General features: G+C 44.0%; 1 protein-coding gene and 1 pseudogene across 2 annotated transcripts; one reads left to right on the top strand and one right to left on the bottom strand.

Moving 5' to 3' along the window:
- The first annotated feature begins 1,298 nt into the window (after positions 1-1,298).
- Positions 1,299-16,451, top strand: LOC136483702 (uncharacterized). 2 transcript variants are annotated; one of them, XM_066480842.1, is made up of 18 exons: positions 1,299-1,556; positions 2,275-2,489; positions 3,167-3,299; positions 3,444-3,595; positions 8,848-8,931; positions 9,006-9,068; positions 10,642-10,779; positions 10,852-11,061; positions 11,216-11,329; positions 11,873-11,922; positions 12,321-12,480; positions 12,564-12,686; positions 13,790-13,918; positions 14,022-14,120; positions 14,952-15,041; positions 15,143-15,227; positions 15,405-15,535; positions 15,976-16,451. In XM_066480842.1, exons 2-18 carry the CDS (start codon positions 2,352-2,354, stop codon positions 16,114-16,116), a joined length of 2,040 nt encoding a protein of 679 aa, XP_066336939.1. In that variant the 5' UTR covers positions 1,299-1,556; positions 2,275-2,351; the 3' UTR covers positions 16,117-16,451. The 2 variants fall into 2 exon arrangements, with proteins under 2 accessions (XP_066336939.1, XP_066336938.1); XM_066480841.1 differs by having other exon boundaries at positions 2,301-2,489.
- Positions 3,612-8,701, bottom strand: LOC136483704 (uncharacterized; annotated as a pseudogene).
- Positions 16,452-16,802: the final 351 nt, after the last annotated feature.

Consider the following 16,802-nt stretch of genomic DNA (forward strand, 5'->3'; position numbering starts at 1 on the left):
ATGAAAAAACTCAAAACTAGAAAGATGTAGATCTCATCGAGATCTATAATTTTCATATAAAATTATTTTCATTTAATTCCGCAAAAAAATGATTTTTCTAAGATATATTAATCATATCAAATCATTTTTTTTGCGGAATTAAATAAAAATAATTTTTATATGAAAATTATAGATCTCGACGAGATCTACAACTTTCTAGTTTTAAGTTTTTTTATTTGAAGTCGTTAAGATGCTCAAAAAAATTAATAACATATTTAGATTTAAGGGTATTTTCGTCTTTTCACACCTGCAGTTTGACGGCGTTAGAGCAAAACTGACGGAAGTGGCATGGAGGACACGAAAAAATTAGAGTAGTGGCGCTCAAGACCGCTGAACTTTTTCAGGGGTACACAGGGCATTGCGATCTTTTATAATGGCACACAGGGAATTCCCCCTTCCTTTCCTTATTCGCTCCTTCCCTTATCCACACACGCAGTCTCTCTCGGACACACCATGCCGTAGGTCGCAGCTTCCTCCGTCCAGCCCCCATCTTCGACGAGTTTGCCACCACCCCGGCCTCGTGCGACCCGCTTGCCCGCGCCCTGTCCTTGGCGACGCGCCCTTCGCGTTGGCCTCCACTCTCGCGGCCTCCACTTCTCCACCCCCCGCGTCGCTCCAGCTCCGACGGCCCTGCAGCGCTCTGCCCTCGCGCCGGCTCCAACTCTGGTGGCCCCGTGGGCGTCCAACCCGTGCTGGCCTCCAACTCCGGTGGCTTGGTGGCCCCGCGGTCCTCTACCCCCGCGTTGGCTCTAGCTCCGGCGGCCCTGTAGCGCTCCGCCCTCGCGCCGACTCCAGCTCCGGCGGCCCCATGGCCGTCCACCCCCTCGCGCCGGCTCTGGCATTGCCCAAGGGGGTAAATCTGTCCGTAGCCAAGCTGGGACCCACAACTTCGTTAGAAAGAAGTTAGGCAAAGCTATAATTTTTACATTCTTCTCTTTCTCCTCCCTCCTCAAACTCCGGCGTACGAGCACTTCATTCTGGGTGAGGGAGCGTGACCGTGTTTTCTTTTTTCTTTTTGAAAAAAAATAGAGAGAGAAAATTTGTGATACCAAAAAGTGCGGCTGTCACCTGGTCTGCCTACGCCCATGCACCGCCTTCTGTAGCAAACGCCTTTTCCTGTCGTTGCCGTCATCATTCCCTCGAGCTGGACCCACCGGCGCCGTAGGATCCACGCCACGTGGAGGGCGCACGGGAGCACGTGGTGCACCGAGTTCATCTGGGCATCTCATATATCCCCCGCCCTCTGATGTTCCCCTCGACCCGATTCGGTTCGGACCCCAGCTTCCCCCCTCGTCTCGTCCGTCCGCCCGTCGCATGGCGGCTCCAAAACCCTAACCCGCAGATCCCTCCCCCTTCCCCTGCTTCCGCTCCGAACGCCCCCGCCTCGCCGCCGCCGGTCGTCGTCTCCCCGCCGCCGTGCCCGTCGGCGCGGCGTCAAGGGTCCGCTCCGCTCCGCTGCACCCCGCGGGGAGAAAGGGGGGCGGGCCTCGGCGACCTCCGTCCGCCCGCCGCGCGAGGTAGGGTCCCGTCCATCCCGCTGTGTGTTTTTTTACCCGGGGAGAGGTGGTTCCGCTAGCTCAGCGCGCCGAGGGTTCTTGGACTGGGTCCCGCGAGGCTCCGGGAGAGCAGGGGCGTGGGGAATTGGGCGCGTGCTCGCGAACCCTAGCTGGTTCCGTGTGTGCGCTCCTTGCGGCGGCTCGCTTTGCTCGTCATGCGCTGTTTCAGCTAATTCTTGTTTCTATATATCCGCTTCTAATGATTGCCTGGGACGCCTCCATATTTGGGGTTCCCCATACTTGCGGGGGGTTGACCGGCACGTGCTGCCCTCGCACTAATTCTTCGAATGCATGCCAGTTTATTTCCTTCTGGTAGCTTGGGATATCTCTAATAGACTAATACTCATTCTCTCTCCACATAAGTGTCTGAGTATACCATTTTCTCGTCACATTAATTCTTTGAATGCATGCCAGTTTATTTGCTTCTGGTAGATTGGGATATCTCTAATACTCTCTTTCTCCACATAAGAGTGCACCATTTTTTCGTCGCACTAATTCTTCGAATGCATGCCAGTTCATTTGCTTCTGGTTGCTTGGGACATCTCTAATACGCATTCCTTCTCCACATAAGTGTCTGAGTACACCATTTTCTTGACGCACTCATTCTTTGAATGCATGCCAGTTTATTTGCTTCTGGTAGCTTGGGACATCTCTAATACACATTCTTTGTCCACATAAGTGTCTGAGTACACCATTTTCTGCTAGGTGCAAGTCCAACCGAACTGATTGCAGAATATATGAAGTAGTGGGCGTTGAATGACCTTCTCTATGGATATGGATTTGAACGCATCGCCGGTGCCTGATGATGATGAGCAGCAGCCTTACGATGAGCCAGTGGAGGTTGAGTATGCTCAGGAGGAACATGTTGAATCTGCTGTCGCAACATTGCGCCGGGTACGCAACTATTTTCATTGGTGCCGATGTTCATTCCGTGTACTGTGCCCTTGGCATATCTGTTCTTGGATCTTACTAATGATTGCTGATTAGTTACGATAAATGTTGTTTAGTACCCACGTTTACCTTTGCTGGGTTGACATTATTAGCTGAAGGAAATGGCCTACAGAAAGCGAGGGAATCTCTTAACTCTCTATATATATCTTAAATATGTGGACAATTTGTTATCTTAATGTGCACCACGGGCATAGTTGTTTTTTTTAAACAGGTAAAGTTATTTATTACTAGTTATAAACATAGTACAGAGATGGGGCGAAACATTCCCCATTGAAAGTTCTGAAGTGCCTGTTGCACATTACAAGGTCAAGAGTGCATAAACGCTTCACAGTACAGACAAGCGCTTGTAACATTTGCTTGTCTAGCCTGCTTTGTGAGCATAGTTGTTGTAGAACCATGATTTTGAAGTTCAATATGTTTCCTTGTTGAAGGGTGATTTACGTTGGCTGCCTTTATGTTGCATACATGCTGGTATGCATGCATTGTTTATCTATGTGCCAGAAGGGCCTTGCGGCTTTTTAAACAGTTCATTTTAGTTTTCTTTTCAACCATATCGAGCCTGCAAGCTTGGTTTATCGATGCTAACCATACCTTCTATGTGATCTTGCTGTTTTTGACAGGAGCGTGAAGAGAGACGCAAGAGACTAAAGAGAGAGCAGCAGGATGGTGGGTCAAGGTTACATTCCCAGCAGATTAGGAATGATTATGCTCCTCAACCCAAAAGGCATAGTCGCTTTAAAGAGGCACCTCAGGGTACGAAGTATTGGGCAATTTTCTGAATAGTTTGGGTTACTGATACATTCCACCTTGTGTTACCCCTGCGTATTCATTATTCTTTTCTTCCACTATCCTTTTTCCTATGTGGATTCTATATATAATATCTTGGTGCGATTTCAGGCTGGTTGGACTGTCCTGCATTTGGGGAGCCAATAGATAAAATCATACCATCTAAAGTTCCTCTTGATGAAACATTCAATGAGTCAGTGCCTCCTGGGAAGCGATACTCCTCAAAGCAACTAGTTAACAAACAAAGAAAAGCTGGCCGCGAAGTAAGTATTGCTTGCTTGTTCTTGTGGACCATACTGTAATCTCTCCTACTACTATACTAATTAATTATCATGTGAAGTTAGTCTCGTTTTCTATTTAACATTTGTTGTATACAGAAATTTGGTTCATTGACATCATTCTGCCCCTAGAAATGAGTTCTTTTCTTGTCTACAACCCTAGTCTTCTGAAAAGAAGAGGTGTTAGGTGGCATTTATTTCCTAATCAGCACTGGGTGGGCTAGATGGTCATGCATGCTAGATGGGAGGGTGGTTCTTAGTTGTCTGGTACCACATAGGTGTGTTAGGAACCTACCTTTTTGAAGCAATGTGCAACTGCCTTCTTTTTTTTTTGTCTTCTCTTGTGTAGTCTCATGCCAGCAGTGCGCAGCAAATCATCCTTCCATTTCCTTGTCTTCGCCCTACAATGATATTTCTCCTGCACAGATATACCATCTTTGCATGCTCTGAGATCCTTCCAAATGTTTCCAGTGCCATGTCACCTTTGATGCCCCTGAATGGCAAAAGAAGGCAAAAGGGTGAATTCATCTGTATTAACATAAACCAGAACAATTAGTTCTTTGTGGTGCGCACTCCAGTGTTATGTTCTCCAGTTGATTTTGAACCAGTATTTTAATGCGTTGGCCTAGTTGCTACCTAGGTGAGAAAGCGTTAAGCCAAAAGAAGGGAGGGAGGGACCGCAGAAGAAATAAATACAATGAGGGGAACCAGCAGACAGCTCTCCCCCCGCATTTCCCATCCTCGCTGGCTCCAGTCCAGTTACCGGCCGATCTCTCCGTCCGCTCTGGGAGGGATTGGTGGTGGAGCTCTATCTAGATAGGAGTAGGCCAGTATAGAGGGAGGGGTGATTCAGGGGCGTGCGGGTTACAGAGCTCCGTAGGTGCTTGTGGGCAGCGGGGCTCATCACTCTTGCTGTGCTTTGTTTGCTTGGTTGTGGTTTGTCGGCTATGATGCACGGATACGTGGATACGGATACCGGTACGCGATACGGCGATACTCCGATACGCCATTTTTCCCAAAATACAGATACGGGGATACGGCAACATATATAAAAAATAAAAAATAAATCCACCGAAATTAGAAATTAGCGCACAGACCATAAATATTACATAACATAATATTGTTCAGGGCATAACGTTGAGGCCATCAAGCCATTATTCAAACTTAGGTTCAACATACACACATAACTACATGATGAAATGATAAAACGATAATTGATAAAGTGATGATGCACAGCTGGCCATGACAAATTGGCAATCATCAAGAAGTCTTTCAGTCACTTGATCCAACATCTTCAGTCAGACCCAGTGCCCCAAGATCTTCAAGAACTATTTCAAGGTCTGGCTCATCAAGTGACAGATCAGCATGCTCAAGGAAATCAGCACCGCCCTCAAAATCAGCTTCAAAAGTATCAGCTCCAATATCCCACATTGCTGATGGACCATGGTTGTATTCCTCATTTTTTCTAGAAAGAAGACGCAAGTTCTGGTGTGTGAAAACTAGATCCTCAGCACGTGCAGGATTGAGCCTACAAAGTCAATTGCAAGTTTGCAATTAGGAATTGAACTACAGGTGTCAAACAATTAAGATTTAAAAAAACAGCAATAAAAGGTCGAACTAGAACCTGTTTCTCAAGGAACTATGAATCAACCCATAGGTACTCCAGTTTCTCTCAGCACAAGAAGATGATGTTGGCTGGCCAAGTAATCTAAATGCCAACTTCTTCAGTTCTGGAGCAGAATGACCATGAATTCCCCACCATTGCTTTGGATCCATATAAGTTCTATCCTCAAGTGAATCAAATGAATTGAATCCAGGTCCAAACAAAGAGAAATTAGCATATTGTTGCTTGACCCTTTTTAATTCCTCACCAGAAAAATTTCTCCTGAAACAAGCATTTCTCATTTCTGAAATCTCCTCATCATTGTGGGGGGCTTGTCGGTTTGGAACCTCATTGATCCATTCCTCAGTGTAGTACTTGGGATTTAGTGAGTGTGCCAAGCAGTGCAAGGGGGTATTGCTTTTTGTCCAACGGCTCACTAAGATGTCTTGCACAGCTGAGTAAAAGGTGGATTCTTCATGTGGCTCTTTCCCTTCATAACGATATATCACATTCTTCACCTTCTCTACCATTGTGTCCCACATTTCATATATCAAGTGGAGGCATGGCTTGTCAGTATCAGCTGCCCGCACCATAGAATAGATAGGATCAGTGAAACTGAGGAAATAGCACACCTTATCCCACCACACATCATTCACAATCTTGTCCTTCACAAATTGGGCCAGACCAGTATTATCCTCCCTGTAGGCAGTCCACTTTTCACTCACTACCATCACTGAAAGAGGATCTTTTATAGCCACAAACCTCTTCATCATCACAACAGCAGAGGCAAATCTTGTCTCGGCAATGGCAAGGAACTTAAGCTTGCTATACTCATTGAACATGGATAGCCTCATGGAGTGATTCATGATGAAATTCTTTATACTGCTAGCATCTCCAATGATCTCACTGATCCATTGGAATTCATCATAAAGCTCATCCTCAATGTCCCTAGGAGCACATATATTCTTCAAGCCAAGGTTCAGAGTATGCACGACACATGGGGTCCAGAAAATCTGAGGGTGCTTCTGCTCAACAATGATACCAGCAGCTCTGCAATTGGCAGCATTATTAGTGATCACTTGCACAACATTTTGTGCCCCAACCTCATCAATTACAGCTAGCATCTTCTCTGAAATATATTCCTTGGTCTTGGATATTCCTTCAGTGTTGAATGCTTTAAGAAACATTGGACCATCTTCCGTCACAGCCAAGAAATTCAAGAGTGGGCGCCTTTGAGCATCTGACCATCCATCTGATACAATACTCACACCTTTATAATTCCATGTTGCCTTGATGGGCTGCAGCAATCTCTCAACATTTGTCTTCTCTTGCACAAGAAGAGTTGTCCTCAGCTTGTTGTAGCTTGGAGGGACATATCCTCCAATTGGATGATTGGCAGCAAACATGAAAGCCTTCCAGAAATATCGGTTACGTGCAAGATTAAAAGGCAGGCCTGCTGTGTAGAACATCCTAGCTATCAGTTCATCAATCTGGCTACGGACTTCTAGATTGAAGCTGCACTCAATAGCCGAAACACCCCTCCTCTTCCTCATCTTCTCATTGCCCTCAGTTGGAAGTGGAATATCTCTAGGAAGGTTCCTGCGGGCAGCAGCATTTGCAGCAGAAACTTCAGCTTGCAGTTGTTCAAGAATATATACAGTCACCACTCGACAAAATGTAACCCCAAAACCAGAAATCTTTAACAGACGTGCTTTAACTCTAGAGTAACTTTGGAAACCCTTGTTACAAAGTCTACATCTCATCTTTGCGTTGCCCCCTTGACCCTTTCAAGTTTTCTCAAGAATCTGAACATACCTCCACAGGGGCTTCTTGTCATCATCGTCTGCAGGAATCACACGAGCAGAAGCCAAGACTCGATTTGCAATAGCAGGATTGTTGGCAACAGGAAATTCTTCACTTTCACCACTATGAGTGGATGCAGAAGCATTCGTACTAGTCGTCATTTGATCTGACACGAGGGGAAATAAACACAGAGCAGATGAATCAGCACATGGGAAGATTGATTTGAGAAGGGAAGGACTAGACATGGAGGAAGCAGAGGAATGTCGGACTCACCACGGAAGGGGAAGGAGCAGGAGGAGGCACGGGCGGGTGGCCTGGCGGCGGTGATGGCAAGGGAGTGACGAGCGGCGCTGCACCGGGCGGCGGGTGGCCGGGCGGCGGTGAGCAGCAGGCTGCCGTGCGTGAGGCAGCTGCGGCTGCGCGAATGGGGATGAGAGGGGGGCGCAGCTAAACAGAGGGCTTTAATACGAAGCGATTGAGTTGTGTTAGGGTTTGAAGGTATCGCACAGGTGTCCCACATGTGTCCCATGAGTATCCGATTTATTTTTATTATTTGGAAATTGTTAAATTGTCCGATACGTCCGGGATACGTATCCGGACGTATCCGTGGAGTATCCGTATCCGATACGGTATCCGACACTGGTACGCGAGTTTTGCGAAGTATCCGTGTATCGTAGGTTGTCGGTGGTGTCGAGGATTGGGAGGCGGCATCCAGTGGATGGCATAGATAGCTAAGGCATCTGAGGTGACGGTGGAGGGTGTGGGTGCTTGGATATGGCTTTAGTTGATTATTAGTCGCTGATTGCTCGTTTGTGGCTCATCGGTGCTCCTATTTAGTCCTGATATTCTACGATCATCCCCTTTGCCCAGACACCCCTGCATAAATAGCGGCATGTATTCCATATGCACATAGATGGCAAATCACTTAGGCTTATGGTATCAGTAGGTGGGGTTTGTGGAATTCCGTAGTGTTAAAATACTGTTTCATCATCGTTTTTCTTCGTTATGCCATTTATTATGTGCATTGGTATCAAAGTTCAAGAAGGCGCTAGGCGCTTTCTAGGCGCTGACCCTTAGCCTAGCGCCTAGGCTAGCCTAGGCGTTCCAAGGCGTTTTTCTAGGCGTTGTGTATATATACTAATATACATATATTTATATTCTAAAAGAAAAAATAAACAGCTGAATAGTGGGCTTAGATAGATAGAAAGGCTGGCTTAGAGAGAGAGAAAGGCCCAAGAGGCAACAGTCCAGCCCACTATTCCATCCTTATCCCACTCTAGGTCTCCAACCTTATCCATCTACTCGTCTCCCGCACGACGCCGCATCTCGGTCTCCCGCATCCTCTCGATGCCGCAAGCTGCATCCGCTTCCTCCCGCATCAGCTGCCGCTGCCACCGCCACCGATTCCTCTTCCTCTCCTCTCCCGCATCTCTCTCTGCTCTAGTGCGCACCCGCCGCCGCCCGCCCGCGCCCGCCGCCGCTCGCAGCTCCTCCCCCACTGGCGACCTCCCGTTGCGGCAATTTTCCGTGCGTTCATGCCTCCGCGCCCGCCTCTGCGCCGCCTAGCCCGCCGAATCGCAGCCTAGCGCCGCCTTGCACCTGGATGTCCGCCTACACCCCCATAGGCCAGGCAGGAACCCATCGACTAGCGACTAGTCGCGCCTAGGCGCGCCTAAGGCGTCGCCTTTTTGAACTTTGATTGGTATGCATCAGTGCTCACCTAAATGCTAAAAATCGGTCACACATCGTTTAGCCAAATATTGTGCAAAATAGCCGTTTAATTAGGCTGACAGAACATACACTGTATTGACTTTTAGTTTTCCCATTTCAGATAGGTCTGGTGATTGATTTGACAAATACCACCCGGTATTATTCACCAGCAGAATGGACGAGGCAAGGTACTAAGTATGCGAAGGTGAGATCGTTTAGCTTAAATGCTTTCTTGTTTCTCAAGGACCTTTTTCTTAACTAACATAGTTTCTGTTTTAGATTGCATGCAAGGGGAGAGATGCTGTACCTGACAATGAATCTGTTAATAAGTTTGTCTATGAGGTACAATCATGCATACCTCTGCAAAAGCATTATATTTGACTCTGGATATTATATATGTCCATTTTTTCTTTTTTTTGGGGGCGGGGGAGGGGGGCTGATGCGCTACTGTCAATAATTTTGTTTCCTGTTCCACCCCTGGGCACCATTGCTTATGCTCCAAGTTATTTTATTTATTCTACCTACCTTATTGTGGATGCCTGGCTTGGCAATATGAGTGATGCAAGAAGCATATCGTCAAGGATAAAGGTGTGCTTATCTGAATCTGAGGATAGTTGGAGTGGAAATTGTTAGGTGGTGGCTTGTTGGTTAAGTTAGCTGATTGTTAGGAGATTTGTTGGTTTTGGTTTACTAGAGTTGGTGAGGTTGGTTGTAAGCTTGATTTCGTTGTAATGGACCAAACCTATGTATTTATAAAGAGTTGCCGATTAGGCATATCCAGCATGAACTAATCCAATCCAGTTAGGGATGAAACCGGATCCACAAACAGATATTATGGATACCGAATATGGATAGTCGTTTCTTTCCGGGATTTGGAGTAGAATATGGATACTGTCAGATTTGTCGGATATTGATATCTTATGTCATAATGTATCAGAAATCCAACTTTGAGTATTCGCCTATTCGGATACGGTACGGATACTAAATCTCCGGATTCATATATGGATTATCCAAGTAGGGTTTAAACCCTTTTGGATCGGATGGATATTGGGAATATCCGTCCTGTTTCATCCCTAAATCCACTTAATCGCACTTAGTTGCTGTTGTGAGCCTATTGTTGACGGTGAACACGTTCCATCTCTTGATATTCTGTTCTCATCTGCTAGCCCTTAGGCCTATTGTTTATGGCATTGTCATCACCCATCAGGTTTGTGTGATGTTTTACACTTTACACTTTCTACCTTTTCTATGTTCTGCTAGACTGCTACATGCTCATTGTATTGCTAATTGTTGGATAAGTAATTTGTTTTCTTGAGTAAAAAGGCAATTTGGTTTTGACTACTGAAACACATGCACAGCAACAGCTGGGAGGAGCTGCTACTGTCCTCTAGAGGCTTCGTTGTAACTGCTGCGGTAGTAGTAGAATCAGCAGGGGCAGTGAAGGAGCAAAATTTGTTTTGTGTATAAGAACATAGTTGTTGCTAGCTGTATGTATAAGATGTACTAGCGCTGTAGCAGGTCGGTTACTGTAGCAAACTACCTCATGTACATGTAGCCTTTGCAAGTTTGAATGAACAATCTGCAGTGGTTCCTCTCCTTTTATCATTTTCCTTCCCATACCCGTTAGTTAGGGCTATCACTAATTTCGAAGGGGCCTGCACCTTTTTGCATTTTCATATTCCTGGATTGTCTATAACAAATTGATTTGGACACTTCTTATCAGTAACCTGGTCATTTTCTTTTTGCCTGAACCATCTTGGGTGTAAATGGTATAGATAATTTCCCAACTATCGTCAATCTCTGCTGTGTAGAACAAAATGCCTATTTAGGTCAGTAGCCACCATTTTTAAGAAAAGCTTCCTGTAAGGCATCTTCGTTAACAAATTTTGTTAACAAATTTTGTTGGTTCTTTCAGGCAATGATGTTCCTGGATCGACAAAAACAATCAAAGAATCCTAAATATATTCTGGTTCACTGTACCCATGGTCATAATCGTACGGGTTTCATGATTATTCATTACCTTATGCGCACACACGTCTCTTGTGTTGCTGAGGTAGGGATACTAGACCCCAAATGATATTTTATTGATTCTATTCTTCAGTATTACGTGACTGTGTTTTTCTAGGCGATAAATATATTTGCTCAAAGGCGGCCACCTGGCATATACAAGAGGGACTATATTGAAGCACTGTATTCATTTTACCATGAGGTCCCTGAGAATATGATGATAGCATGCCCTCCAACACCAGAATGGAAGAGACCAGATGATCTCGATTTAAATGGCGAAGCTAAGCAGGATGACGATGATGACAATGGTGATCCTGAACCACTGCGTGTAAGTGTTTTCTTCAAAATTTATAGGAAATTATCAGATCTACTTATCTTGTTCATGAGATAGAGTTAACTATTGCTTTTGCCCTTGGTATTACCTCACTATACGGTTTCATTGCTAAGCAATGCTATGTTTTGACACCACAATATGTTTGCAGAATGAATCAGAGGATAAAGTAATCACCAACGACGATGTGTTAGGGGATGAAGTGCCATATGACCAGCAAGAAGCTTTGCGTATCCTATGTTATCGGTTGCTTGAAATGCCCCTTGTAAGTAGGCTATTTCTACTTCTACCCAATATATTATGTATTAATTTCGTATATGCTTTACAATGAAAACATGGACTATGATAATTGATAACCTTTTGTAGAATATAGTTCTAATACCACCAAACCCATCTTCAGTAACTATTTCATTTCTGGGAACGTAACTTAAAAGTTAGCATGGTGCAGATGCATGAATATTTCATGTCATGCAATGCAGGCTGAGAATGTGAGTTTGACATGCTGGTCTGGCAAAATACTTTTGTGCTACATTAACAATGTATTTTTCGATGTAATCCATCTGGAATCTTGACATGTTGACAAGGCTCAGAAATGGCATTTTGGAAATGCTGGGAACTAATAGAATTTCGTCATGATTAAACTTGTTTCAGTCTATAGATATATCATGTTTTATATCTATTGTTCTATGCACTACTTTGAGTTGGATTGGTTTGTAACATAAATTTCTGCAAGTTTATGCATGTGTTGCTCTCAAACAAGTAGTGCCTTTTTATTTAGAGTGGTCTGATCACCTTTATTTGTTCGTAGGGAAGGGGGCATTCACAATTTCCTGGATCACATCCAGTTTCTCTTAACAGGTGAGTAACATCAACCAGTGACTCAAATTTCTCTTACATTTTTTTGTGCATTATGATATTTTTTGTTCCTATGTTATATAAAGGACATGATAGAAAATCTTGTAAGGAACCATTAGTACATGCTAACTTTTATAAAGTTTTAAAAAAAGCCTAGGGTTAGACAGATGGATGCATTAAATAAGCATTAGAAGTGTTGCAGGTTTTTTTTGCATCATGGAGGGTTTTTTTGGAATTCTTTCACACTCGTTATGAGTTCCTTGTAATCCAATGCTGATATTTTGCTTCAGAGTTTCTATTCTCAGAGCATTAGAAGTGTTGGTACTTTTTGTATAGGTCCTAGGTTCATATGTTCAATATATGTCCTTTTTTATCTAATGCACTCATTTTGCTTTGTTCAGTGAAAATCTGCAACTACTTAGACAGCGATACTACTTTGCTACATGGAAAGCTGACGGAACACGATATATGATGCTTATAATGAGAGATGGTTGTTTCTTGATTGATCGGAATTTTTGCTTCAGAAGGGTTCAGATGCGCTTTCCCCATAAGAGCCTCGAAGTAAGGTTCCGATTTTTGTGGAGAAACAATCATAGAACATGCCTCTTATTGCAAAACTTTAATCTTATTTCTTTGGTATGAAGGGTCTGCATGATATGACCTTGATTGATGGAGAGATGATTATAGACACGGTACCAGATTCAGGCTTGAAGAGAAGGTACTTGGCATATGATCTTATGGCGCTTGGCGCAGTATCCAAAACTAAGGTAATATGTTGTGGAATCATATATACTCCCTTCGTTCCAAATTATAAGATGTTTTGGCTTTCCTAGATACACTGTTTTTAATATGCAAAAGCTATGTATCTAAAAAAACCTAAAATGTCTTGTAATTTGGAATGGAGGGAGTAACATTTTGCTATTTACTTATTTCCGACTTACTCTTTTATCCATGAAACTTTGGCGCACTTAGTAAAGAAAAGAGATGTAGTAAGCATCCTTTCTGAATTATTTCTTGGTACCTGCACTCTTGTCCACACCAATGTTTTTTTAGGCGCTAGGCGGTTTCTAGGCGGTGACCCATCGCCTAGCGCCTAGGCGTGTTCTAGGCGTACAAAGCAGGAAGATAGAAAGGAGCAGAGGAGAGAGGAGCAGGGGGCGAGCGGACCTCACCTTGGGGTTCCCGAGAGGCGGGGCGAGGGGCAGCAAGGCAGGTGAGGCGTGGAGCTCACCAGCAGTGGCGGCCCGGCGAGGAGGGGGCGCACGGGAGCTCCAGGGGCGGCGGCGGGCCGGCGGACGGAGGCGGCGCGAGGAGGCCTGCACGGAGGGAGAAGATGGCCGGTGATGTGGAAAACAGGTCCACGGCGTCAAGTACAAGCTTCGCGCTCGACGAATCGGCCGGAGACGTACCGTGGCCGGCGAATCGATCCTTCCCGCGCCGCCGCTTTCTTTCCTGCGCAGCCGCCCGCTCGCGCGCGCGCTCTCCTGCCCGCCAAAACGCGCGCATCCCGCCCAGGCGCCGCCTCCGCCGCAAACGCGCGCGCCCACCGCCTAGATGCCGCCTCACCCCCTAGGCCCCGCGGGAGGCCTCCGCCCAGCGCCTAGGCGAGCGCAGAATCGCGCCTTGTTTTTCACTGGTCCACACCATCAATATTTTGCTCATCATTGCCATAATCATGTTTGCCTTAGCCTGGTTAGCAGACCGGCCTACAAGGTTCATGTTGCCACACGATTAGTGAACGTTGAGGGTGTATTTATTTTTTTCTGCTCTAACTTCTATATGTGAAAAGCTCTATTGTACCGTAGGGTGATATAAACACACATTAGTATGGCTTGGGATTATATCTAATTATGGAAATTTGTGTATGCAGTTGCCATTTTCTGAAAGGTGGAAAATGCTGGAAGATGAAATAATACGGCCACGTTATCATGAGAAAAAGCAATTTGAGAGTGGTGCTAAGAGCAATCCGTTGTACAAATATGACATGGAATTATTTTCGGTATCGGATTCTAGGATTTTCCAATTCTGAATTATGATGTTCAACTCATGAGTCCTGCAGAGTTAATATTCCTTTTTTTTTGTTTATTATATGACATTACCAGGTGAGGAGAAAGGATTTTTGGCTGCTCTCAACAGTAAAAAGGGTTCTTAAGGAGTTCATTCCATCGCTTTGCCATGATGCTGATGGCCTTATATTTCAGGTAAGATTCTTTTTTCTGTTTGTTTATTATGATATGAAGATGTTAAGGCGTGTTGTCTGCTTTATATGGCCTTCATGCATGGTGCAATCTGTGGTATTTCAAACAAGAACAGAAATGGTTATAGTAGTCTAATATATCTTTAGTTGGCTGCAATGTAACTAGTAAATGTGATGATTCTGGTCTACTTAGTTTTTGTGTGCAACCGGGACTCAACCAGACGAATTGTATGGTTTTGGGAATAGATCATTTTATTGTGGGAATGGGCCTGATAATGGTCATTTTTTAGTGGTGTTTGTATTTTCATTGTGCAGTGCTTTGATAAATAAAATTTACAGATACTTATTTGCTAGAGTTCCCATCTTTGTTGGACTTATTTTGTAACTGCACATTTCTATTTTTAGTTATGCCCATGTCAAATTCCTGTTTGAGATTAGTTTTCTGTTTTTTTAGGGGTGGGGGTGCACCTCATGGGGTTATATGGCGTTTACAGCAAGATAAAGCTAAATGCTTTATTTCTTGCTGCTCATTTGTTAATTCACATATATTTTGTTTTCCATTTTTACTGTTCACGTATGGATGTGTCTGCTTGCAATTGTTTTAACTGAAGTTCTCTCTCTCTCTATATTTTGTTAACTCATGGAGTGTTTCCTATTTGTGAAGACTTATATATAGCTTAGAACATTTTGTTGTGGATGTGTAATTTTAAACAGTGCTATATATGGAACTCCTGTCCTTACTGTGACTTCTAACATCCTTTGTAACTATTTATTCTGTGGTTATTTACATGTAAATTTTGCTTTTACTTGGCTGATGCTTCAATTGTTATTGCAGGGCTGGGATGATCCATATGTAACTCGTACTCATGAAGGTCTTCTGAAGTGGAAGTACCCTGAGATGAATTCTGTGGACTTTCTGTTTGAGGTCTTATGATCATTTTTAACTATTTTGTTTTAAATGGGTTAGTCATCGTGAAGATGCTATTTTGAAATTTGGGTTTTGTTTTGTATGTCTGACTATTGCAGCTTACAAATGATAATCGTCAACTGGTTTTCCTTTATGAGAGAGGGAAAAAGAAACTTATGGATGCTGCTCGGATAGCATTTACTGGTAACATGCATTTCAATTTTCATGATGACCTCGTTCATTGTGTGTCATCTTATTTAGTGCTGAAATAATATTCTTTAACAAATTTAAAAATATTTAGGAGTATTATCTTTTAACGACATGTTTCTATTTTTCTGCCCTACTATTCGTATATTTATTGCTGTTCTTAAACTTAAACAGACGATATAGATCCATCCTCTGTCGCTGGGAGGATTGTCGAGTGCTCCTGGAATAAGGAAGAACAGTGTTGGGCCTGTATGCGTATTAGATCTGATAAATCGACTCCAAACGACATCAACACATACCGGAAGGCTAGTTCTTATATACTTTCTATTGTACTTCATCTGTTAATTTATTTTCTTTTAAGAATATTGCTGTATGTAAATCTCATCTTGATCTTTGCTTGAAAATTTAAATGTACTCATTTGAAATGGTCTTGCTATTGGGGTAAAACCATTTTCCAAAATACAGTTGGCCTGTCACATTGGATCATAGTATTCTGTTTGCATGGCTAGCTCTCCTTACGAGTTGCATTTCCTGCCTTCGTCTTTTAGGATCCTGCTCTCTAAGACGTTCACTTCAGCAATTCTAAGTGTCAGTTAAAACAGCCTTGTTCTGTTCACAGTTGAGCATCATTGTTTTTGTGGGTGGTTAAGCATCATATTTTGCCCACTGTTGGAATAAGTACTCTATTTGGGTGGGAAAGTGAAACCACTACAGTATTCTTACAGTTTATTTGCATGGTCTGCAGGTGATGAGGAGTATCACAGATAACATTACCGAGGAAAAGCTTCTCGAAGAGATTGATGAGATAAGGCGCCTCCCGATGTATGCCGATAGGATGCATGCTCATACGAAGATGGCACAACAGCGGCGAAGATTGCCACCATAGTGCTAGTCTCGTTTCTATAGTGCTGGGGCGCTCTCCTACCGCCTCTAGCCAGAGGCTGGCTTCCGTAGCTGTGTAATTAGTAGAGGTTTCAGTAGCCCCCCCTATGATGATGGCTGGCTGGGTCTGGCCAGCCAACTAATTCTTTGCACCTCATTTGTGTCTTACCCCTGCCCTCCCACCCACCTGTATAGGCATCGCCGCAGAGTAGTTTCCCTGTAAATTGTGTATTCTATGTTCTCCCATATTCTCCCCTATGGTTTTATTCTTCATGGGTGTAGAATAGCGTTTAACAAGAGGCTGGTGTTCTTGGTACATTAGTGTATGCGTTACCATCTCTCTCGGTGTTGCCTTGTGCTAGAATAAATGTAGGGTGTACTGGGTTGCCGCCATCTGTTGCTGATGGGTCATATGGTTCCTCTGGCAATATCATGTGGTTGCAAGATATTGGTTATTTTCGTCTTTTGTTTTGTGCGCACCTGATCCGATCCTTTGTTGAACGAAGAAAATCCTTTTATTTTTGGTAAAAAAAAGAATGTGTTAATGGTACCACCCAATGGTATAGTGTTTTATCGTTCACATGGTTAGATAATGCAAGCCGTGGTACATGTTTTTCCTCCTCAGTTTCCGTTGCTTTGGGACAATTGTTCATAGCCATTTTTTTATAACTGGATAGCCAGCATGTTATC

This window comes from Miscanthus floridulus, chromosome 9 (genome assembly GCF_019320115.1).
Source record: "Miscanthus floridulus cultivar M001 chromosome 9, ASM1932011v1, whole genome shotgun sequence".
NCBI classification, from domain to species: Eukaryota; Viridiplantae; Streptophyta; class Magnoliopsida; order Poales; family Poaceae; genus Miscanthus; species Miscanthus floridulus.

Coding starts and splice junctions, on each gene's coding strand:
- LOC136483702 (XM_066480842.1), top strand. CDS start 2,352: ATGACCTTCTCTATGGATATGGATTTGAACGCATCGCCGGTGCCTGAT. Junction 3,596..8,847: donor AAAGAAAAGCTGGCCGCGAA/GTAAGTATTGCT, acceptor TTCCCATTTCAG/ATAGGTCTGGTGATTGATTT. Junction 8,932..9,005: donor AAGGTACTAAGTATGCGAAG/GTGAGATCGTTT, acceptor TTTCTGTTTTAG/ATTGCATGCAAGGGGAGAGA.